General features: G+C 35.8%; 1 protein-coding gene across 2 annotated transcripts in view; it reads right to left on the reverse strand.

Annotated features, from left to right (window-relative positions):
• Positions 1–24796, reverse strand: part of CFAP299 (cilia and flagella associated protein 299) — a 725440-nt gene that overhangs the window by 39596 nt on the left and 661048 nt on the right. For both annotated transcript variants that reach the window (XM_066280903.1, XM_066280904.1), the window contains one exon: positions 7943–8072. In XM_066280903.1, coding sequence (XP_066137000.1) covers positions 7943–8072 — 130 coding nt within the window. The remainder of the gene's footprint in view (positions 1–7942; positions 8073–24796) is intronic.

Raw genomic sequence — 24796 nt, forward strand, 5'->3', positions numbered from 1 at the left:
TTTTCATACTTCGAAATTTTGATTCCAAATCATGACATGAGTGTTACAGAATCTCTTTGGACTATGCAGAATAGCAGAAAGCCATCATTTTGGCTTCCAGAGTTGGAGTTCAATTTTCTTTCAAAACTTCTCTGCCATTACTCTCCTTCTGCACTTTGCTCTCAACCCTGGTTGCACATTACCTGAGAGCTTTTGAAAAGCACTGATAGATGGCCAGGCTGTCTACCCAGACCACAATCTTTGGAGGTGAGACCAAGCTGCATACACGCTGAAGCTTCCTGGGTGATTTTGATGTCAGGCCTGTGCTCAGGCCCACTTTTGAGCCAAAAGGAAATCCTCTCCCTTCCCATGCAGCTCATTCTCTGTGTTTCTGTTGCATGTGATGTTCCTTCTTGCTACAATACCCATTCCTCTCCAGTCCCTGTGTCCTCACCACACCCATCCTTCAAAATTCAGTTCCTGTGCTATCTCCTTCATTAACTCATTTTTTTAAATGTCTTAGGTCAAAAGTAAATTCTCTCTCCTCTGAATTCTTACAGAGTTTATTCTGTCCTCTTAGGCCTCTTTCTTGATTGTCATTTCTGGGCATATCTTATTTCCCTGCCCACCCACCAATTAACCTATGGGCTTTTAGAAAAAAACTCACCTTTCTGATTTACTTTTTATATGTCACACTGCCCACCCAGTAAGAGCTCAGTGAACATAAAATGAGGAAGAGGAGGGCGGAAGGAAGAATAAAGAGGTGACAGATGTCCTGACACCACCCAGCCCAGCTTGTCCTCTATATTCCTTCAGCGCGAGTCTCCCATGCTCCCCTTTCCCTTCCTTTTCTGAGGGTTGGGGTGAAGTGCGATTGCTTAACCACTTTTTTCTAGATAAATATTCATCCTGTAAGTTTACCTGAATAATTGCATAGTTGAAATAGTAAAACCACCAACTCAGAAACTTCTCCCTACAACAGAACCCCTAGCTCTGGTCCTCTGTTCTCTATTTGAATTCTACTGCTTGCAAAATTAGGGGATATTTCAAAATGAATATGAAGTGATAAAAAAAGAAGCATTTTATTTTTTCTTTATTAGGCAAGAACATCAGAAAAGCAAACAAGTCAAAGAAAGTTGTTCATATGCAATTGTTTCATTGGTGAAAATGCACCATACAAAAGGCTGAAAATACTAGAGTATCTGTCTGCACATTCACTGATCCCCTCATTTTTTGTGAGCAATTTATTATACTCTCATCCTCTCCACTTTTCCTCCCCAGTCTGTCCTAATCTACACCCTCTCCTGTCCTTAAAACTTTTATCCTGTTATTTTCCTGCACAAAAGCCTTGGTATATTTCTATATTTCTTATCAAGTTCAGTCTAAGATCCTCATCAGTCCTGCATTCAAGGCTCTTTCTGATCTTTCTGCACTTAATTCCCACTCTCCTCCTTCTCCAAGCCAATGCAGTGGCCACACTGAACCACTTGGGTGCTGCTTTATCTGTCTTACACTTTTCCACCCCATATTTGCTAGTAGGATCCACTCCCGGTATTGCCTGCCTCTTAGTCTCTATAAATTCAATTTCTAATCATTTGTCAAGTCCAGTTAAAAGACTACTTCTCCTCTTTTTTTTCACCTAACATTATTCCCAATTCAGTACCCTCATCACCCCCTGTCCCCTGGCTCCTGCCCCAGATCATAGCCATCTCTTCTATTGAATTCCCAAAGCATTTCTCTCTTTTGCAGAGTATCATTTCCTGCCTTATACAATACTTATGTTTTTTACATGCCTCTTTCCCTAAAAATACTATGAGTACTGAACGGGCAAGGGTTGAAATGTTGCTCATCTTTACATCCTCTGTGGTGTCTCCTAATATATAAGTTTAAGCTCCATTTCTAGATTCAGTAGAATCTAGTAAATAATGAACTACATAATCTTGAGAATGTAATTTAACCTGTTTAAGTCAATTTGTTCATAAATCAAAACACAGTCTAATTCCACAGTCCTATTTGAGATGGTTTAAATTACATATTTCTGGAAACTGCACAAAAAGACTTGAAAGCACATAACCAAAATAAAGATTTCTGCATGACCTCTACAAAACTTCAAATGGTGGCTGCACTAGCTGTTTCCACTGATGAATTCTTGCAATCCCCCCCCAACCCCCGACTTACTTGGGTCACGACAGAGTGAGGTGGCTGCACCCTTTCTGGTTATCACTGCTACATCAGGTATCAGTGACATAATCCACTCCTCAACTTTAAACTAGTGTTGTGTTACTGCGTGTTAGAAGGAAATCATTCAGTCAGTAATTATTCCATTAATATTTATTGTCGATTAATCAGGCATTTTTCCAGCTGATGTGTTCTCACTTTTAGTGAGTGGAAGAGTGAAAGAGAGAACACTTAGCATAAGTAAAGAAGATCTTTTTTACAAATATAACTGTTCTATACAATCTTTCTGCATTAATAGATTATGAAGGTTTAGACCATCTAAGTTAGGCTAAGACTCAAAGCAAACTGTTCCATAGTTAATGTTATTTGTCCAGATAATGTAGGGGAGTGAGTACAAAGTGCTTTCACTTAATCCTTCTAAAGATAATACACTGGAAACATTTTGGTGGGTGTGAATCACTCAAACAAGCATTCTTCACTCAAAAATAGAAACTTGTATTATTTGTTCCAGATGTTATACAGCTGCAGGGAAGTTAAAGCCAGTGGTCCTGTTTTGAATGCAACCAAAATCTTATTGCATTTGGAATTTCTTAACCAATGAACACATATTACTCATTCTAAGACCTGCACAATTTTCTTTTTTCCACTGTTACCATTCACAAACAACTATGTTTCCTCAGAACTATACTTGAATTAATGAGTCTACCTCTGTGTTGTACAAAGGAAACACATTCTGTCTATCACTGTTTCCACCCTTATCTTAACCTTGAAGTTTTTTTAAAATATATATACTAGCAGTAAACAATTAGGAAAGGACATTCTATTTTTTGATTGAAATGTTTAAATTGAATTTATTGGGGTGACATTGGTTAATAAAATTATATAGGTTTCAGGTGTGCAATTCTGTAATACCTCATCTGTATGTTGCATTCATTATGTGTTCACCCCTCCAAGTCAAGTCTCCTTCTATCACTATTATGCCTCCTTTATCTTCTTCTATTTCCCCCGCCCCAACTTCCTTTCCTGCTAGTAATCACCATGCTGTTGTCTATGAATTTTTTGTGGTTTGTTTTTGCTTTTTGTTTAATCCTCTCACCTTTTCCACCCAGCCCTGCAACCCTCCACCCAACAGCTGTCAGTTCGTACTCTGTATCTATGAGTTTGCGTTTATTTGTTAATTAGATTCCACATATAAGTGAAATCATATGGTACTTGACCTCTTTAATTTAACCATTAAAATTTTTCAAAGAGAATACTTGAAGGAAAGGAAAAGGAAAGTTGAACTGTATTGTTCTTACAATATTTTAGAGTAGCACCTTTGCTATGGATTTATAAGAATGTGTTTAACTTAGGAAGATCTTCTTTTTTTAAATGAGAAGTGGAGAGGCTGTGAAACAGATTCCTGCATGCACCCCAACCAGTATCCACTAGCAAGCCCCAACTGGGCGATATTCTGCCTTTGGGGGCTATTGCTCTGTTGCTCAGCAACTGAGCTTTTTTAGAACCTGAGGTAAGGCCATGGGGCCAACTCACTTAAATCATTTGAGCTATGGCTCTGGGAGGAGGAAAGAGAAAGAGAGGAATGGAAAGGGGAGGAGTGGAGAAGCAGATGGTCACTTTTCTTGTGTGCCCTGACCAGGAATCGAACCTGGGACTTCTACATGCCAGGTCAATCCTCTATCACTGAGCCAACCAGCCAGAGCCTATCTTAGGAAGAATTTTAGCCAAAATTATTGAGAAAGATATTGAATATAAAAATATAATTCTTATCATTGTACATTAGTAGTTTTAAAAACTTGACATTTGAACTAATTTCTTGATTCTCTTATAGGTCTATATGAGATGTTAGGTGGATGTGTAATGTAAAAAAGAATCATGGCTCTTTGTTTTTTTTTTTTACATAGAGAAAGAGTCAGAGAGAGGGATAGATAGGGACAGACAGACAGGAATGGAGAGACATGAGAAGCATCACTCATCAGTTTTTTGTCATGACACCTTAGTTATTCATTGATTGCTTTCTCATATGTGCTCTGACAGCTGGCCGTCAGCAGACTGAGTAACCTCTTGCTCAAGCCAACAAGCTTGGGTCCAAGCTGGTGAGCTTTGCTCACACCAGATGACCCTGCGCTCAAGCTGGCAACCTCAGGGTCTCGAACCTGGGTCCTCCACATCCCAGTCCGATGCTCTATCCACTGTGCCACCGCCTGGTTAGGTGGATCATGGCTCTTTGAAGAAGGTGAATAAATTAAAAATTATGAAGAAAACATGTTAATTTTATATATAATCATAAAAATGAAAATATATGTGTTATATTTTGTTTGAGAATGAATGTTTGAGAACATTCATGTTGGAGAAGAGAGTGCTGAATCTCTTTAAAAAGAGATTCTTTTTTATGGCAATTTTCTCAAATTATGATTCAAGAAAAATTTGTAACAGAATCACACTAATTGTGTATGGGCCCACTTGAGTCAAAATATCTGTGAAGTGGGCCTAGGGCTGCAGAGGGACCCTAGAGATCAGAAAAGAACAACAATGACACTCTCACCTTCTAGTTGTGAATATTAAAGCTCAGGGAAGTTAAATTAATTTCTCAAGACCATGCTGCTAGTTAATAGTAAAATAAGACTTAGAATTTGGTTTATTGATGTGGAGACCAACTTTCTTCTCCAGTAACTCAGCTATTAATTTTTATCTTCAAAAGGTAAAATTTAAATAAAATTTAAAGAAATATAAGTATTTAAATATTACCACCAGTCCCATCCAATAATTATTTATTATCATAATGAAAGAAATCATTGTTCTCTCCCTAGAATTTAGAAATACCTTTCTTACAGACTCATGAATCTTTGAATTATAATCAAAATCTTCCAGAAATAAAGAGGAACATGTTACATTTTATGTATTGTTGACTCAATCTTTGAAATTTTGTGGTTTATTATTTTGGAAGTGAGTGTTTTAAAGTATTTGAATCATGTTCAAATAACAGTTTGCATTCAATAATGATCCATAAAGATCATAAAAACTATAATTTGTGACATACTTTCTTGAAGTATGTAGTATATACCATAGTTAAAATAGAGCCCTAAAATTATTTAAGTGTGATATCATTCAAAACTTGCCCAAATATTTGTTTAACACATCTTAATGAAGCTATTAATACTTTTATATTTTCTTATGTATATAGGTTAGCTTTCTAAAAAGAAGAAACTATGTTAATACTAATTTTTTTCTGTATTTTCCTCAACTGATAACATTTTGACAGCCATTTATGAATTAAAGAGGCATCACTAAAGATAAAGTTTGCTGCCTGACCTGTGGTGGCGCAGTGGATAAAGTGTTGACCTAGAACACTGAGGTCACCGGTTCAAAACCCTGGGCTTGCCTGGTCAAGGCATATATGGGAGTTGATGCTTCCTGCTCCTCCTCCCTTTCTCTCTCTCTCTCTCTCTCTCTCTCTCTCTCTCTCATTCTAACTCTCTCTCCTCTCTAAAATGAATAAATAAATAAAAATTAAAAAAAATAGTTTTTTAAAAAAAGATAAAGTTTGCTGGTAAACTTCCCTGGTGTTTATAAATTTATAATAAATATAGCCCTAAAGATGTTCAAGTTTAGTCATTTTTGTACTGAGAAACATGAGACCAAAAAACAACAACAACAAAACAAATAAACAGTGATGTTCTTTTGGAGGAGATAGCATTATGTCAGAGACTGCTACCCAAACCCTTCTTCTTCCTTTCTTAGAACTATTTTCAGCTGAATGTACGGCCATCTGAGTAAAGATTACATTTACAGTCTTCCATGTAGATAGGTCTGACCTTCTGACTAAGCTTTTGCCATGGAATACATGTGGACATTTGTGTGGTAGCTTTTGGGAAACTTCCTTAAAAGGCAGTGAGAGCTTGTCCTTGGTACCCTCTGAGTTCTCTCCATAAATTCTGTTTGGAATGTGGTTGTTTTGGCTGGAGATATATTTTGCCTCATGAGGATGAGGACCACCCTGGACCAGATGGCTGTGGAGCTGCCATTCCAACTGTGGTCTGACACTACCTACACTCACACATGAGAAAGAAAGAAGCCTCTTCTGTTTAAGTCACTGTCTTGGGGTTTCTAATATTTGGAGCTGTATTTGATTATGGACAACAAACCACTTCTTGCTACAGAATTTCATTTATCCACTCTTTGAGCACACAGGTAGTAAGCACTTTTTAAGAGCAAGGAACTGTACTAAGTAGACATGAACAAAAAAAATATATATTTTTTACAGAGACACAGAGAGAGTCAGAGAGAGGGATAGATAGGGACAGACAGACAGGAACAAAGAGAGAGGAGAAGCATTAATCATTAGTTTTTCATTGCAACACCTTAGTTGTTCATTGATTGCTTTCTCATATGTGCCTTGACCGTGGGCCTTCAGCAGACCTAGTGACCCCTTGCTTGAGCCAGTGACCTTGGGTCCAAACTGGTGAGCTTTGCTCACACCAGATGAGCCCGTGCTCAAGTTAGCGACCTTGGGGTCTCAAACCCCGGTCCTCTGCATCCCAGTCCGATGCTCTATCCACTGTGCCACCACCTGGTCAGGCAAAAATAGTTTATTTTTGATTTTGGATTTCCAAAAAGATTTGGAAAATTTTAGAACCAGATTGTCCTTTCCCTTGGGTCCATGCTCACCTCTATCCCAAGCACATCCTACAATTTTTGTTTGTTTTCAGTATGAAGAAACATTTTCCTTGATTTTGAATTTTAGACTGATGCCTTCATGTGAATAACATATATTTCAAAAGTAAAAAAAAAGAAGTCTAAGCAACTCAAGCACATATGACTTTTTAAAAAATTTTTATTTATTTATTTTTTCATTTTGGAGAGGAGAGGGAGAGAGAGGAGAGACAGAGAGAGAGAAGGGGGGGAGGAGCTGGAAGCATCAACTCCCATATGTGCTTTGACCAGGCAAGCCCAGGGTTTCGAACCGGCGACCTCAGCATTTCCAGGTCAACGCTTTATCCACTGTGCCACCACAGGTCAGGCAAGCACATATGACTTTAAGTAAAGTTTTAACTTTTACCCCAAAGTATACAATAAGGAATAAAATTATGATGCAAATGCAGTCTTTGAAATATAAATATTTGTCCTCGAACAAATTCAAACTATTGTGGGATATGTCTATAAAACATTTAAATAAAATGTACTTTCTAAGTTAACACTTAGAAATACACTAAGGACCATACCTTTTTCAGTGTTAGTGACATATAGAAAGAGATATTAGAATTCTGGGAACATATGTAAGGTAAGAGTCTCTCTTCCCTAAATGACTCATCTCCACATTTAAAGCAAAGAGTACCGGACATCCGCAGTATCAGAGTGAACAAACGCATTGCCTGATGGCTCCCTGATCTCATTCTGCTGCTATACATGAAAAGTGTTCTCATTTGTGTGTTCTATTTAAATTCCCTGCAAACCCTTTCTTATTTATTTCTGAAAATTTATTAAATTTTGGAGGATTTTTAATGAAAAATAATACATGCTCTAAGTTTCTTTTTTTTTAAATTTCATTTAGAAAATTAAATTTAACAGGGAAACATTGATCAATAAGAGTACATAGATTTCAGGTAAACATTTCCATAACATTTGAACTATTGATTAGAGTGTATACACATCACCTAAAGTCAAATATCAACATAAGTTCTTCATTTCTAGATTTAGAAACTGAAGGCTTTCAAATATTTGATAAAATTTTGAATAATGATAGAACTACAATAAAATTTGGAGAAAAATATAAAAACAGACTTACTTTTGGGTCCACATTGAGAATTTTTCGGTCTCTTTTGTATTTGAAAAGCAAGCCTTCTGGATTATCAGCAATCACTTGATAATTGGGAGATGAATTGCAAACAGCAAGATGATTATCCCAGTTGTAAAAGCTATAATATAAATATTCATTAGGAATTTGTATGTATAATACATTAAATTGACACATATATTTCAGAAAGTATTTGGAGAAGTTCAGTTTCAAGATAAGTGGGTCAGATCATAGTCTGTATAACCATGTAGATCGCATGTGCTTAACATTCTTGCAGAAGAGTTTAGACTGGGTTATTCTCAAATTATTTACATATTTCTCAAATCAGATACATATTTATGGATATCTTGCATGATTTCCTGATATGGACACTCTAAGATCTAGGGTCCATCCCAGTATTATATTCCTAGGTAATCAAGAAGAAAATCAATGCAATTTAAAGTCACTTTTTCCAGCTCAGACTTTTCATGGTATTAAGAGATGGTTTACCAGAAAGAAAGCCAGGTTAAGTCATATCTTTTCCCGCAAAAATTCATTTCTTGCAGGATCTATTTTTCAGTAATATATTTCCCAGGGAGTGAAGAAACAATTTGTATCTGATAGGTTTCCAAAGGCCAGGCATAATGTGATGTATTCTATCACAACCCATGTGAAGTTTTTTCATTTCACAGACAAGGCAAATAGACCAAGGGAGGTCAATTAGCATAGTTAAGGTCCTAAAACCAATATGCCATAAACTATTTTTCAACCTAGATCTGTGTGTTTCAAAGTACACATGTGCTCTTTCTATCATTCAACTTTGCCTGCAGTTTATCCTTTTTGTTGATGATGATATATAGAAACTTTCATTTTTCCATATTTTGTTTTATACTTACTTGTCAAAAATGAATATAAAACTCTCGTATGAGTTGAAATAATCCTCAATATATTTATTTTACATGTCTCATTCCTATTAATGCATTTCTGATATTATACTAATATGTTCAAATGTTAACACATTTCTACTGTCTAATATTACCCTGTTTCAGACTTGTTTTTCCCTTTATTACTCCCTTTCTTCATTGATGAAATTCACTCTGAATTATATTGTTTTCTGAGGCATCAGTTTTTGTGCTAGTACCCAAAATTGTAATGTTTACCCTCAAATTCTTCCATACTCAGAAAGGACTGATTACATAGACCAGTGGTTTTCAAACTTTTTACACTTGGGGACCAGTGAAAATAGGAGAATTATTTCGGGGACCAGTAAGGCAGAAATCACTCTGAACATAAGCAAATTCGACTAAGGTCATCGGGTCTAGAATCTTCATACAACATCAGGGTGGTTGACTATTTCATGGACTGGCACAAAATTTCTGGTGGACCGGTCCACAGACCAGCAGTTGAAAAACATAGACATAATCATATATTTATGTCTTTGGAGGGCATATTAGTGACAACTGTTTCTCTATTGTCCCCCCACTACTCTTTCTTTGTTTAAGACATAGGAGTATCTGCCCTTTCGGAGGCAGAGTTGGGGAAAGTAGTTTACCAACCATCTTTGTATGTTTAGTTAGTCCTCCCTGAGTGAACAAGAATGACTATCTAATGGCTCTTAAGCCAATGTGCTTATGCACACAATCTGGGTTCTCGAGTTCAGTTTAATCCATAACAAAGAAGACCATTTGACCTCCATCTCACTGGTTGTTCAGTTAACTGTTTGCTAAATTGGAACAGGGGACATGGGCATGATTATAAACCTTACATATAAGTCTCTCTAAATAATTATTTATGAGATGTATAGATATAAGTAATCTCAGTAAAATGCTTGAGTCACAGCTATGCTTGGAAGTGGCATGATTTATATCACACATTCCTATCTTGTTGCTCAGACCTCAAATTAAAAACCTGTTAAAAGTCCAAGCAGCATGTGTGTGTGTGTACTCATTATATAAAAAAGTTAATTTGCAGAGCCCATGGTAAGTTCCACAAAGCAATTTGGATTATTTGTCAATACTTTTGTTCTTCTGGTAGGGATGGGAAACAGATTTTGTTTCAAAAACCAGTTCAATGTCTAATAATTATTAATATTTAATAAAGATGACTAACATTTACTTAATGATTACCATGTGCTGGTAATTATTCTGAGCCTAATAAATCTATTATTTTTTCATTTAATCTTATCATTAATCCCATGAGGTATAAAACTATACATTTTCATTTGTGCAGAGCCCAAGTGATCCTGAAGTGTACTTGTGGCTGAAAATGAGAGATAATATATATTTGAGAGGATACTAAAAAGTGGACTTAATGGTTAAAAGACATAGTGATGAGAAAAGTATGAGATTTCTCTCCGACTCTGGATTGGATTCTTTACTGGTTGGATTTATTGGCTGGGATATAAAATATAAGAGAAGGAACAGATTCCAGGAGGTAAGTAGTTAGGGTTCAGTTTTGGACATATTGAAGTTGAAATCCCTGCGAAACATCCAAAACAATGACAGCAAGGATATTTGTGTTGTTTATTGCTCTATTTCTAATACCTCTTCTAAACCCATGCCTGACACACAGTAGAAAATGAATGCATATTAATTGAATAAATAGATAATGTATGAATTTCTGAACTTTAGAGAATTTATAAGATGAAGAAATAGATCTGGAAGTATCATTGGTGCTTAAATTGAAAAAGAAAGCTGACATAAACAAAAGAGAACATAGAGACATAGATAAAATATGAAAATATCAATTTTACAAGAATGGAGGAGGAATTAGCAAAAAAGAAAATAGCGATCTAAAGCTTCAAAAACAACCAGGAGAGAGTTCTTTTGTGGTAAAAACTAAAGAGAGGGAGTGTATCAAGAAGAGCACTTTTAAGAAAGAACAGTGCCAAATGCTTCATAAATTAGATAAGGTATAAAAAGAATCTTAAAAAATTTGAACTTGGAAGGATATTACGGGAAAATCAGTTGCAGTGAAGTGGTAGAAACAAAATTCAGATTGTAGAGAATTTAAGGGAAGATGAGAAAAGATGTTGAATAAAAATAAGTCCTTTAAGAATTTATCTGTGAGGAAAACTAAGAGCACTAGAGAGGGATATGAAAAATAAAGGACAGTTTTTTAAGATGAAATATTTTTCACTCTATTTTCATGATGTGTAGAGAAAAATGCAGAGAATACAAAACCCTAAAGAGGCAGGAGTTGTAAAAATGACTTTGTAATAAAACGTTATATATGAGAAGTTGTACCTAAATCAACAGCACTATGCTATTTCTTTATCTTTGTAGACTAATTTTATTTTAGTAAATGCAAATTATTTATTATCATTCTTATTCTATGGATGAAGAATATGAAGTTGAGAGAAGATAATACCATTTTTTAGGTTTACATATTTAGTGAGTACTAGAATACAGTTTCAAACCCAGAGTATAAAATATAAAACAAGTACTCTTTTTTAAATTTTTTTATTCAGTGAAAGGAGGTGAGGCAGAGACAGACTCCTGCATGTGCCTCAACTGGAATTCACCTGGCAAACCCACTAGGGAGTGATGCTCTGCCCATCTGGGGTGTTGCCCCATTACTCAGAAACTGAGCTCTTCTTAGTGCCTGATGCAGAGGCCATTGAGCCATCCTCAACACCTGGGGCCAATTAGCTCCAATTAAGCCATGGCTAAAGGAGGGGAAGAGAGAGCGGGAAAGAAGTGAGGGAGGGATGGAGAAGCAGATAAGCACTTCTCCTGTGTGTCCTGACTGAGAATTGAGCTCAGGGCATCCACATGCTGGGCCAACACTCTACCACTGAACCAACTGGCCAGGGTCACAAATACTCTTTAAAATTTTTTATTTTGTTGTGGTAAGAACACTTAACAGGAGATTGACCCTCTTAACAAAATGTTAACTGTGCAATACATTATTGTTGACTATAGGTACAATGTTGTACAGTAGATCTATAACTTATTTATCTTGCTGAACTAAAACTTTATGCCCATTAATTAACTACCCAATTTTTTCTTCCCACAACCCCAGGTAATCACTTTCTTACATTTTGATTCTATGAATTTAACTATTTTAGATACCTGTAACATTTCCTGTAAGGCACGTCTAGTGATGATGAACTCTCTCAGCTTTTCTCTGTTTTGGAAAAGTCTTTATCTCTCCTTCATTTTTGAAGGACAGTTTTTCTGGTTATAGTATTCTTGGCTGGTAAGGCTTGTCTTTCAGCACTGTGAATGTATCACTCCATTCTCTTCTGGCTGCAAGGTTACTTCTAACAATCTGCTTATTGTCTCATAAGTGTGTCCCCTGGGTGTGATGAGTCACTTTTCTCCTTCTTTCAATATTTTCTTTGTCTTTGATTTTCATCAGTTTGATTTCTTTGTCTTGATGTGAATTTATTTGGATTAATTTAATTGGTGTCCCTTGAACTTCTTGGACATGGATGTCCATTTCTTGTTTCAGACTTGGGAAGTTTGTAGACATTATTTCTTTGAATAAACTTTTTCATCCTTTATCTCTCTCTTCTGGGAATCCATAATGTGTATATTGGTTCCTTGATGATGTCTCATAGAACCCTTAAATTTTCTTTACTCTTTTTTAGTCTGCTTTCTTTTTGTTCCTCTGACTTAGTTCCAGTGACTTATTTTTTTCTTTTTCTTGATCTAGTCTAATATTGAAACCTGCTAGTGAATTTTTAGTTTGATTATCTTGTTCTTTAGCTCCATGATTTCTGTATTGTATTTTTAAATATTTCCTATTTCTTTGCTGACTTTCTCATTTTTGTCTTCTTGACCTCAGTGAGCATCTTTATGACAGCGATTTTGAATTCTCTTTCAGGAAAATCACATTACTCTATTTTTTTGGGTCAGTTTCTGGATATTTATCTTATTCCTTTTTTGAGGGGGAATTTTTGCCCAATTATTGATTTTTCTTGACTCTGCATTGAGGTCTGAACATTAGACAAGGAAGACAACTCTCTCAGTCTTCATAAACTGGCTTCATAAAGAAGAACACCTCTAACAATAAGCCTGGCTAGAGACTTTGGGGGCCTCTTCCAACCTTTTCCCTTCTTAGGTAGAAGTAGGCTGCTGTGTTTTTTTCTCTACTTGCTCTGTGATGAACAGGAGGTAAAATCTATAGTGTCTACCAGCCCACACTGCTGTATCCATTTTCCCCTAAGTGAACAGACTATGCCAGACCCGTCAGAGCTTCAATACTGGCAAGAGAGAAGCCAGTCTTCTGTGGAATACCCTCAGAAATGTTGGGGTCTGGATATGCAAACAAACCCCTTCTTCCCCTTGAGCTAGGGGGTTTCTTTTTTATCATAAGGTGCTGTGCTAGGGATAGGGATTCCAGAAAGAGGTGTCCTAACCCTCTCTACTAGCTTTGGTGAGTCTGGTTTTGCATTTGCCTGGGGTATGCAGGAGTGTTTCAGTTAGTTTTTGGATTTCTCACAGAGGGAATTTGTCTGAAAATTGTTGCCAAATCTATATGTTTGTAGGGGGAAGAAGGATCCATAGATTCTTACCTGCTACCTGCTGATATCACCAATACACATGCTCTCCCCCTGCCACACTATTCCTTGATTACTTTTAAGTGGCTAATTGTCAATGCAGACTGGGTTGATGTATAGGTTAATGTAAATTTTAACCTTAATTCCACTCTTTTTAAACCACCTATATCAAATCCTCACTCTAAATGTTGTCATAACTTATCATTCTATTGAATTTTTATTGACTATTATTATTCTTTGTTAGTTCATCTACACTACTGTTCTAGCCTCACTGAGGCCTTGGGTTCCTTGGCTCTCCCTTTTTATACTAATTTACAACAACCATTTCTTTTTATTTTTTTACTTATTTATGATTCAGAAAATACTTGCCAACAATAATAAATTTCTTGCTCAGTTGACTTTCTTTGTATTGAAAAATACCTGTTCTAGATTGATCCAAATGTTTGACTTCACTGTTCTTTCATATGATCTATGACAACTTTTGCTGAATATAACATACTGTATATTATTTATATAACTCTAAATTCCAAATCTCTAGCCACATTTGGATTCTAGACATTGCAGAGTAATTTTTTTTTGTTTTTAGTTATCTTTCTTTATTACACATTAAATTGTTCCAGTCTCTAATTCCTCCACTTTCTTCTTTACTCTCAGAAAATGATCTGACTTCCTTCATAGAGAAAAAATTGGGAACATGATCAATATCCTGTGCCATCCCTAGCAAATGTATTTATATTGACATATACTCTACTTTCTTCCATTCGACTCAGAAGAATAACAGCCCCTCTTCCTTTCTAAGATAAAAATCATCTCTATTTGTAGTCTGAATCTTATTGCCTCTTTAGTTATTTTAAATAATTATCCAAAGTTTCTCTAAAATTAAAACACTCATCTCACCACAAACCTTTTCCCATAACTAAAAAATATATGTAAATTATTTCAACTAAACAAAGAGCAAAAAGAAAGAGAAAGAACAAAAGAGGAAAGAAGGAAAAAAAAGTAAAAGAAGGGGAAAAGTAGAAGAGGAATAAGAAGAGGAAGGGAAGAAGACAAAAGAAAGATTTAAAAAATTCCCCCAACTCAGAGTCTCTCCAGGCTTTTATGTTTTTCACTTAATACATAATAATTAAACCCACCTTCTCTATACCAACCTACCCCACTCCCTCCCCATCTCAGTTTTCTTGCCTAAACTGCTAATCCACATCATTTTGCTCAACTGTAACTACATAAATAAACCATAACCTCCTAAATCTCAACATATCAAAAATGAAATTTGTCTTTCTTACTCTCCAAATTTATTTATCCTTGTTGTACTCCCTGTATCAAGAAGTGGCACTCAAGAAATGTTTATTAACTAGATAAATGATATATACCCATCTCTACTACTATTATTTATGATAGTTGATATATTATTTTTTGTTATTACAGAATTAAAATAAAAAATTAGCAAGAATAATTATTTTAAAGAAATCTTATCTGGAACACTGACTTTGGATTTAGACAATCTAAACCCTGATACAATAATTAAATATTTTTTAATCTAAAGTTTAGAGGTTGAAGTATATTTTGAAAAGATTCAGTATAATGCTAATATTCCATGATTGTAAAAGCCTTCTTTGATTCAGTAGGTTCTTACACATTATTTTGATTTACATCTCAGTGTTCATGTCTTAAAAATACTTACAGAAAAGTTCAAACATATTGTTATCTACAATACATAGAAAATAAGAGATCATTTTTATGAAATGATTTAAGGTTTTTAAAACAAAAGAACAATATTCTATTTTCTCCCTTTGATAAGCATCCTAGAAATTAAATATTTTAGTGTACAGGTATGAGTATGGTTATACAGCCTAACCAGGTGGTGGCGCAGTGGATAGATTATCGGACTGGGATGCGGAGGACCCAGATTTGAAACCCCAAGGTTGCCAGCTTAAGTGTGCTGTGGGTTCATCTGGTTTGACCAATGTTCACCAGCTTGAGCCCAAGGTTGCTGGCTTGAGCAAGGAGTCACTTGGTCGGCTGTAGCCCCCTTCCCCCTATCCCTTGGGTCAAGGCATATATGAGAAAGCAATCAATGAACAACTAAGGTGCCCCATTGAAGAATTGATGCTTCTCATTTCTCTCTCTTCCTGTCTGTCTGTCTCTATCTGTCCCTCTCTCTGTTTCTCTCTATTTCTGTCACACACACACACACACATACACACACACACACACGAGTATACTTATACACAATTTATACAAATAAGTTCAAATAAAATGAAATAAATATCTGTAAAGTATGTTCATTAAGTGATAAGGGGGCCTCATTTATGCTTTTGAAAATATGACTGTCATCTATTTCACATAACTCCTAGTACCAGAGAAAAGATTTGGATGACATCACACGACAACAGAGCTTTGGATCACTAGGGGAAGAATATTTTAAAGCCATTGTCTCCAGAATACCTTGTTTACCCTAGTTTTACTCAATATTTTCCTTCAAATGGAATGGAAAGGACATATTTATGGAGATTATTAAAGTACAAAAAGACAATGTTATCTATATTTTTTTTAAATGCACATAAAATGCATTTAAAGGCAAGATAAGGTCTTAGGGTTAATACAACAAAAACAATGATTATAATAACTGCAGTATTCAGTATATAAAATATAGGGGGAAAAAATGAAATTCCTACCACACAAACATAAAATTTGATAAAAATTAAGCTGTTTTTTTCTAAGAGATTTTTCCTATGAAGAACAGTTTATAATAATTAAGAAAGTTTTTGTTTTAAACTCCCATTAATAAAGGACCTTTTTGAGTTTTATGTAGTCGTATCAGTATGCATTTATAGTACCTGAGACTTGCATATAGTTATAAAGTTAAAACTTACATTTGAGAGAAAAAGAATAGATATTTATAAAATATAGTTTTTAGGATAGAGAAATATTTTATTTATTTATTTACTTTTAGTGAACGAGAGAGAGAGACAGAGAAAGAGACAGAAACAAACAGGAAGGGAGAGAAATGAGAAGCATCCACTCATAGTTTTGGCACTTTGGTTGTTCATTGATTGCTTCTCATATGTGCCTTGACCAGAGGGCTTCAGCTGAGCTAGTGACCTTGGGGTTCAAGCAAGCAACCTATGGGCTCAAGCCAGTGACCATAGGATCATGTTGATGATCCCACACTCAAACCAGCAACTCCATGCTCAAGCTGGTGAACCTGCATTCAAGCTGGATGAGCCCATCCTCAAGCTTGCGATCTTGGTGTTTTGAATGTGAGTCCTCAGCATCCCAGGTTGATGTTCTATCCATTGCACCTGCACCTGGTCAGATGTGAAATATTTATATTTAAACAAAACTTGTAAAATCAAATAACCTTAAAAACTTAGAAAACTAGTTTTTATAAAATCTAAAGATTTTATTAAAATAATGAAAAATTCAGTTTCTTTACATCAATCATGGGAATTTAAGTGTTAAACATTATTGTATTACTTTCTATCTCTGTGTACATAGCCTGTAAGTAGGATGACCTTTGGATCCTTTTGAGAAAGAAATGGGCTGCTACTAATAATTGAGTCAAGACAACAAGAATAAGCCCAGATGCTGCTGGGAAAAATGAGATGTGTGGTCTCCACACCTAAAAACCACTTAAACACTGTTGTTCTAGAGTTGATTTTTCCAATATTTGTGTAAAATGTTTCCAAAGTTTTGTCATAGATTTTCCAAAAATATGATAAAGATGCTTAAACAATGCTAAAATGTGTTCTTATTGTTGATCCTTTTTATTTTATTTTATTGCTATGGAAAAATTACATTATGTGGAATTGCAATTGTGGTATAGAGACATAAAGTTTAATTTAGAATAATAAATATGCTCATTAGTTTTCTTTTTCAAATAATATCAGAGCAGTAAATTATTCTATAACTAATCTTCTGAAATATCATATTCCGTGTGAAAATATGTTTGATGATTTATTTTTGGTTGGTAAGAATATGAAATCTAAAGTCTAGTTTTCCTATAAGTTAATCAACTTGGTTTGTGTGTGTATATATATATATATATATATATATATATATATATATATATATATTGTATCTCTAAATTCAACCATCTATTTGATAGATGCATATGTCAGTTGGGAAAATATAGATAACTGTTGAACAACTCAGTGTAACTATTAAAATAATTGGTACCACTAAAAACTCTAGTTACAGATAGACACAAGAGTCACTCAATTCAATTCAGTGCAATTTTGAGCATCTATTCTGTGCCAGGAATGGTCCTGAGTTTTAACAATGCAGAGAAACAGTTCTTACCTTCAAGAAACTCATAGTTTATAAGATGTCAAAAATGCAATCAAAAGGTTACAATACAGTATGAAAAGAATACAATAGAAATTCATGTAAGGCAGTTTGAACTATAGAATTAAATAAAAAGAATATATATTTTAGTGAAATATATTCCAATGAGATTTTCCTGATGGAAAGCATCAGAGTCAAGCATCTTAGAAGTTATATTATGTAAGAACTGAAAAAATGCATATACATCAGTGTTAACCATTATGAGAGATTTTCAGTAGTACACTGTGAGATCAAGCAGAAGAAATGTAATTCTTAAACTATACCTACCAAAGTGCAGCAACTCTGGGTGCATCTTTTTTTTGGAACCAGAGTGGGCTCAGTGTGAAGGATACAAGTAGAGCCAGTAAGATTGACTCTCCTATCACCTTAAGGCATATGGATAGAAGGGAGAGTTCATTGCCAGCGGGCTGTCATTCTTAATTTTCACTTGAGTAAGAAGATAGATACCTGTTTGACATGTTTACCATGTCATGTGCCATGAACAAAAAGTGAAAAAGTGTGGTGTCAAGTGGATGGATTGGTTGTGAAAGGTGCTGAGGGAAAGGTGAATGGAATATAATGCTTGAGATACCTGAGTAATTGTAGTAGGTCCTCAAGAGTAGAGAATAATGTAACACAATGAGTAGATTTCTTATGTCACCACTAAGGAACAGCTTATTCAAAGGAAACTTTCTTATAGGTAGGATTCTTGAGAGAAACTGCTTCCATGCTCCAAAGCTGTAAACCGGCCTCCTCAGTGGGGACCCTAGACCTCTGGTGGGGCAATGGGAAAGGAGTGGGGGATAATAATATATGTACTTACTACCAGGTCTTCCTCCCACCCACGTAGGGTTATAGAGACAGATTTATGAGTTACACAAAGCTCTTTCTGATTGTTTAATCAGAGCAAGTATTAGAAATATCCTGGAGTACTTCTCAATTTCTCATCGTAGAGTGAGAACCTCAAAGTCAATCAAGAATGCCAATAGGTAGTTCTATGCAATTGTTCCATATAGACATTTGCAGTAAAGCAACTGAAGAGGAAGCACTTTCCCATAGCAGAAACTTGAGGAGATGGGATTGGTATCACAGAGAACCTAACCTTAACCTTTCTTCTTTCTGATATTGAAATAGCTGCTGCTAATGTTATTTTGCATTGATGTAGTTAGTGCTTTATTATTTACAAAAGGCTTTCATCTTTAGACTCTTATTTAATGTGCAAAACAATCATGTGAAAGAGGCAGGGTATGTATATATTTACTGTTATTATTATTACTTTAAAGAATAAAAGATTGAAGCTACATAATGTTCTAGATATTATTTTGCAAACTCAGCACTCAATCTATGATTGTCGGGTGATTAATTCATTGCTTGTCTGCTGTATATCAGGTTTCTCACCTATATCCCATGAAAGCAGTAAATATTCTCTCTTGAAAGCAAACCACAGGGAGAGGAAGGCTAGGAATAAACTACAAATAGAAAACACTCTGAACCGAATTGTCCCTTTACAGTAAAAAAGCAGCTACAAAGAAGATGTTTCATGTCAAGGAGTGTAGAGAGTGACCCTTCTCAATAATTGGGTCTATGTCACTAGGTGCATTAGAGGAGGATTAGAAACCTGTGAGCTTTGCTTGAGTTCACCAGGCCAGGTGTATATGGGGGGAGTGTGTGTTAAAATTCAAGATAATTTTCCTGGAAAAAATGATAGTTTTCTAAGGCAAATCAGAAAGATGATTGAAATAAAGCCATTCTGGGTGATTTCTTTGTGTTCCTCTTTGTGTTCCTATTTGCCTGTGTACAATGCCAGAGCCCCCTCTTGGCATGATAGAGATATTATAATAGTAAATCTTGCAGGAAAAATTATTTATGTGAGTAGTGTGGTTATTCCCCAAGTTAGACATGGTGCTCCAACATGAACAGAACTGAGGGTCTAGTTCAGGACATCTCCAGGTCCGTCGGGTCATTTAAGGCAATTTTGCCAACTTTTTAGATTAAAGGGGTGCTCCAGATATTAGGAACTATCTCTTGTTCTTCCTCCCACCCAACTAAGCTATCTGAGCATTTCTAATAAGGCAAATGTTTAAAATAATAGGCTTTGGGAAAGTTTCCAGCTTCAAAGAAATCCTTCTCTTCAATTTTTGCTGCAGGCCAAGGAGAAGATATGTTGCCTTGAGGCCACATGACCTAGAGCAAGGCAGGAAGCTGAGAGAAGTGCCAATGAAGTCACATTAATTCACTTATTCATTTATTCTTTTTTTATTTTTAATTTTAACATGCATTGAAAGAAGATACTATACAACAAGCACAATTTTATGTGTTTGGGGTGGAATAAGAAATAAGAAACAATCCCTGCCTGACCAGGCAGTGGTGCAGTGGATAGAGCACTGGACTAGGATAGAGCATTGGATGAAGGACCCAGGTTTGAAACCCTGAGCTTGCCAGCTTGAGCACGGGCTCATCTGGCTTGAGCACGGGGTCACTGGCTTGAGAGTGGGATCATAAACATGACCCCATGGTTGCTGGCTTGAGCCCAAGGTTGCTTGCTAGTTTGAGCAAGGGGTCTCTGGCTCTGCTGTAGCCCCCCACTCAAGGCACATATGAGAAAGCAGTCAATGAACAAGTAAGGTACCGCAACAAAGAACTGATGCTTCTCATTTATCTCCCTTCCTGTCTGTTTCTATCTGTCCCTCTCTCTGCCTCTTTCTGTGTTTCTATCACAAAAGAAAGAAAGAAAGAAAGAAAGAAAGAAAGAAAGAAAGAAAGAAAGAAAGAAAGAAAGAAAGAAAGAAAGAAAGAAAGAATTCCTGCCTTATAATTCCACTGTCTGATAGGAGGAACCAGATAACTCAAACAATACAAATACACCTGGAATTCTATGGGCAGACAGAGGAGTGAATCTTTATCCAGACTTAGGGAAGAGAAGAATTTGAAAGTAGCTTCCTGGAGGAAGTAATGCTAGACCTAAATCTTAAATGAGTAATAGGAATTAGCCAGGCAGAGGCATGAAAAAATTGCCTTTCAACTAGGTCAGGCAGCATGAGGAATGAATGCATGCTGTTGAGAATCATAATGGAAAACACTGGGGAGTAAAGTGGCCAACAAGTCAATATCAATAGAACAGAAAGTGCAAGCAGGTAGGAAAGAATGAGATTGGTGACATACCCAGAGAACAAGTCACAGAAGGCCTTATTTACCATACCAAACCATATTTTCTTTATCTTGTAGGCAATGGGAATATCTGAGGGCTGTAATAGAAGTGACATGGCCAGATATGCAATGTGGATAGATTATCCAGGAAGTAGGTGGAGAATGAATTTAAGGGATTGCCAGTGAAGAGAGACAGAAATCAGGGGATAAATTTAAAGTCCGTTTTATTAATACAGGCTCAACTGAAAAAGCTTATAGGTTACGAAATTGGACAAAAAGAGATAATTTAGAGATATATAGCAGACAGCAATTTTATTTTATTTTTTAATTTTTTAAGAGAGAAGCAGGGAGAGAGAGAGACAGAGAGACAGGAACATCGAGCTGTTCCTGTATGTGTCCTGACTAAGGACTGAACTTGCAACCTTATTTCAGGGTGATGCTCACTGGTGGAGATAACTGGCCAGGGTGCAGATAGCAATTTTAGAAGTCAGAGAAAAGTTTTACAGATGATTCTTCAGATTAGTGAGAAGTGTTACAGATTTTTCTTCAGTCCTTAGATTGAGAGATTGGATGGATAGTGGTACAATATTAGAAAAAATACCTTTTCTATATGCCTCCAGTTTGTATGAAGAGAAATTTTCTTTAAACTCACTTGGTCTTTTGCTTTAGTTATTTGGTGGGAATGAGAGGAATATTTGATGGTGAATATATCCTATGATCTTAGGTATATCCTAATGTTTAAAAATGTTATATTCTCTTATTGGATTGACTTTTTTATCTTATTGCAGTCTTTGTCTTAAATTCTATTTTGTCTGTTGTAAGTATAGCTACCTCTGCATGCTGTTTTCTTCTGATTCCTATTTGCATGAAATATCTTTTTTCTAGTTCATGTGTGTACTTAAAGTAAAAGTGAATCTCTTATAGGCAGCGTATAGTTTGGTCTTATTTTTTAAAAAAAATTTATTCAGCCACTCTATCATTCTGTGTTTTGATTGGAGAATTTTGTCCGTTTACATTTAAAATAATTTTTAATTAGGTATGGACTTACCATTGTTTTTTCCTGGTTGTTTGCAATTTCTTTGTTCCTTTTCTCTCTTGCTGTCTTCCCTTGTGACTTAATAATATTCTGTAATGTTATGCTTAAATTTCTTTCTCTTATATTTTTGTGTATGTATTATAGGTTTTGTTTTGTGGTTACAGTAAAGTTTACATAAAACATCTTATAGTTATAATTTATTTTAAGCTGATAACTTAACTTTAATATATACAAAAGCTCTACATTAGTACATTTCTTCTCATTTAATGTTTTTGATGCCACAATTTACATTGGCTGTACATAAGAGAGGAGCTTAAGAAAGAGAACTGCGTTGAAATGTGGGAGTGCTAAAATGAGGCAGTGCTATGGGAATCAAAGGGAATAGGAGGTGTGAAAAATAACAATGAGATCCTCCTAGTCAAATGCAGGAATGCAGTGAGAATATAAAGACCAAAATTTGGTGGCTGTTACTGGTAACTGTTCTCTTAGGGGCCAGTGTCCATTTTTCTCAGGCTAAGAAGATTATATAGAGGAAAAAAATGTCCTGCTTCTGTTGAATTATAACATTAAAATTTTGTTCTTGAAATAAACAAACAAAAAATAACCCCATTCTTTGATTCAACATAGTTTTTCTTTCCTGGAAGGTCTTGGCAACTCAAATTTTGTGAATATGAAAATATTTTGAACTCTTGCATCAGCAGCCTTATCACTCATTTTTATGTTATAAACACTAAGATGTTATGTTCTTTAGGCTTACTGATCTATGAGTAGTGACAAACTCAGCATTGTGATCACCATACTTTTCCTTTATATCTGTGGTTAAATTTCTAGAGTTATAATTTCCCAAACATGACTATGTGCTAAGGTATTTTCATTAAAATAAATACCAGTATATTGAGAAGAAAAAAATCATGGTATGTCCTAGGTCCTAAGGATCAGGCAGAGAAATCAGGAAAAAAAATCTGGGGTGTAGGTATGTTGTGAGAGAAACTGGACACACTTCCAGTCTCAGGTACTGTTGCTGTACCTTGAGGGGAAATGGCTCTGAATTTGTATAAACAAAGAGGTGTGCAATTTAGAGCCGTGTAACAAATGAATATTATGAAATGAGGTTTAGGAAGCACGGAACTGAGATGGAGGAGCGCAATGCTGGAGGGGGCTTCCTGCTCTGCTGCTGTACCTACCTGGACAGACAGCACCAGATTAGCAGTGAAACTCCAGGTCATTAAAATACCTTTCTTAAGTGGACAGGCACTTTACTAGCTGTATGTTTTATCAAATTTTGATATTATGTTTGTCCCGGTAATGGGATCATTTGGCAGTGCAAGTAAGATGACTTTGAGAGGTTGGAGTTCCTGTGTATAAATTACAACTCTCTGGAAGGGGAAGGCACCTGAGCAGCTTGGGGGCTGGGTTTCAACAGGGGTAGTTTGTTGAAAGGGGGCTGGTTGGCTATTGGAAATGGTTTTGTGAGTTTATGTTTTTCAAAGGATAGTAACCAAGATTTATCCCCCTGGGAACAGATACACTGGTCCACAGAATTGAAAATAATTCCTGTGATCTCTACCTCTAGTGTTACATACATTATATGTTGCTTGGCAAAAGAGACTTTGCTGATGAAACTTTGCTGATGAAACTAATTCTTGACCTCAAATTGAGAGAAAACACTGTATTGTCCATATTGGCACAAGGGCCCTTAAAAGCAGAAAATGAAAGTAAAAGAACTCAGAAAAAGTCAAAGCATGAGAAAATTTGATGCACTATTGCTGTCTTACCATGAAAGTACCAAAGGGACCTCAATCCTGTAACTAGAAGGAGCTAAATTCTGCCACCAATCTAAATGGCCATGGGAGTGGATTCTTCCCCAGTGCATTGATAAATGAATGTAGCTCGGCCAACACCTTAATCTCAGCCCTGTGAACTGAGGATCCAGCCTTACCCCTCTGGACATCTGACCTAAGGAATTGTGACGCAGTAACTGAGTGTCATTTTAAGGCACTGAATGTGTGGATATTTGTTACTCAGCAACAGGTAGCTAATATACTGAGCACCGTGGACCTTTGGAGTTACCTTAAAGAAGTGTGTTGAAGAGGAAATAAACATGTGATGATAGTTGAGATGTTGGGATGAACTAAAGGCTCACAATTTATTTTGCATATTAAAAGGAATGTGACCTCATTTTGTACTTGAGTTAAGGAAGCAGGATTATAAGTTATAATTAGAATGTGTTAGCTTGACCTGTGGTGGCGCAGTGGATAGAGCATCAACCTGGAACACTGAGGTCGCCGGTCCGAGACCCTGGGCTCGCCTGGTCAAGGCACATATGGGAGTTGATGCTTCCTGCTCTGCCCCTCAGTTCTCTCCTCTCTCTCCTCTCCAAAATAAATAAATAAATTTTATAAAATAATGTGTTCAGGAAAAAACAAAACAAAACAAAAATTTAACACTGAAACAACATAGATTAAAGGACTGAGAATCTACATAGTAAAAAAACAACCTCAGGCAGAAAGAGAAGCCAAATATTTCAAAACCTTTGTGTTTTCACTGGACAGGTTATTTCTGTACATAATATGGAAAGCTAACTTTAAAGAATATCTGTCTACCTCAACTGTACAGGGCTAAATCAAAGAAGATGTGCTGGTTTTTCTGGGCCAGAATTAAAACGGGAGCAGCTGTTTTGGGGGCCCATCATAATGACGGTAATAAGAATCAAGGGGAAAAAACATTTAAGTGGAAAGAATTCCATCCAGCTATGCTTCCTCATATCTACTTCTAAATTCTTTTGCCATCAACTAAGAGTGCTCAATGTTTGATATTTACCAGTGAGACCATTACCTCATACTCATTC

Source organism: Saccopteryx bilineata, chromosome 5 (genome assembly GCF_036850765.1).
Source record: "Saccopteryx bilineata isolate mSacBil1 chromosome 5, mSacBil1_pri_phased_curated, whole genome shotgun sequence".
In the NCBI taxonomy this organism is placed as follows: Eukaryota; Metazoa; Chordata; class Mammalia; order Chiroptera; family Emballonuridae; genus Saccopteryx; species Saccopteryx bilineata.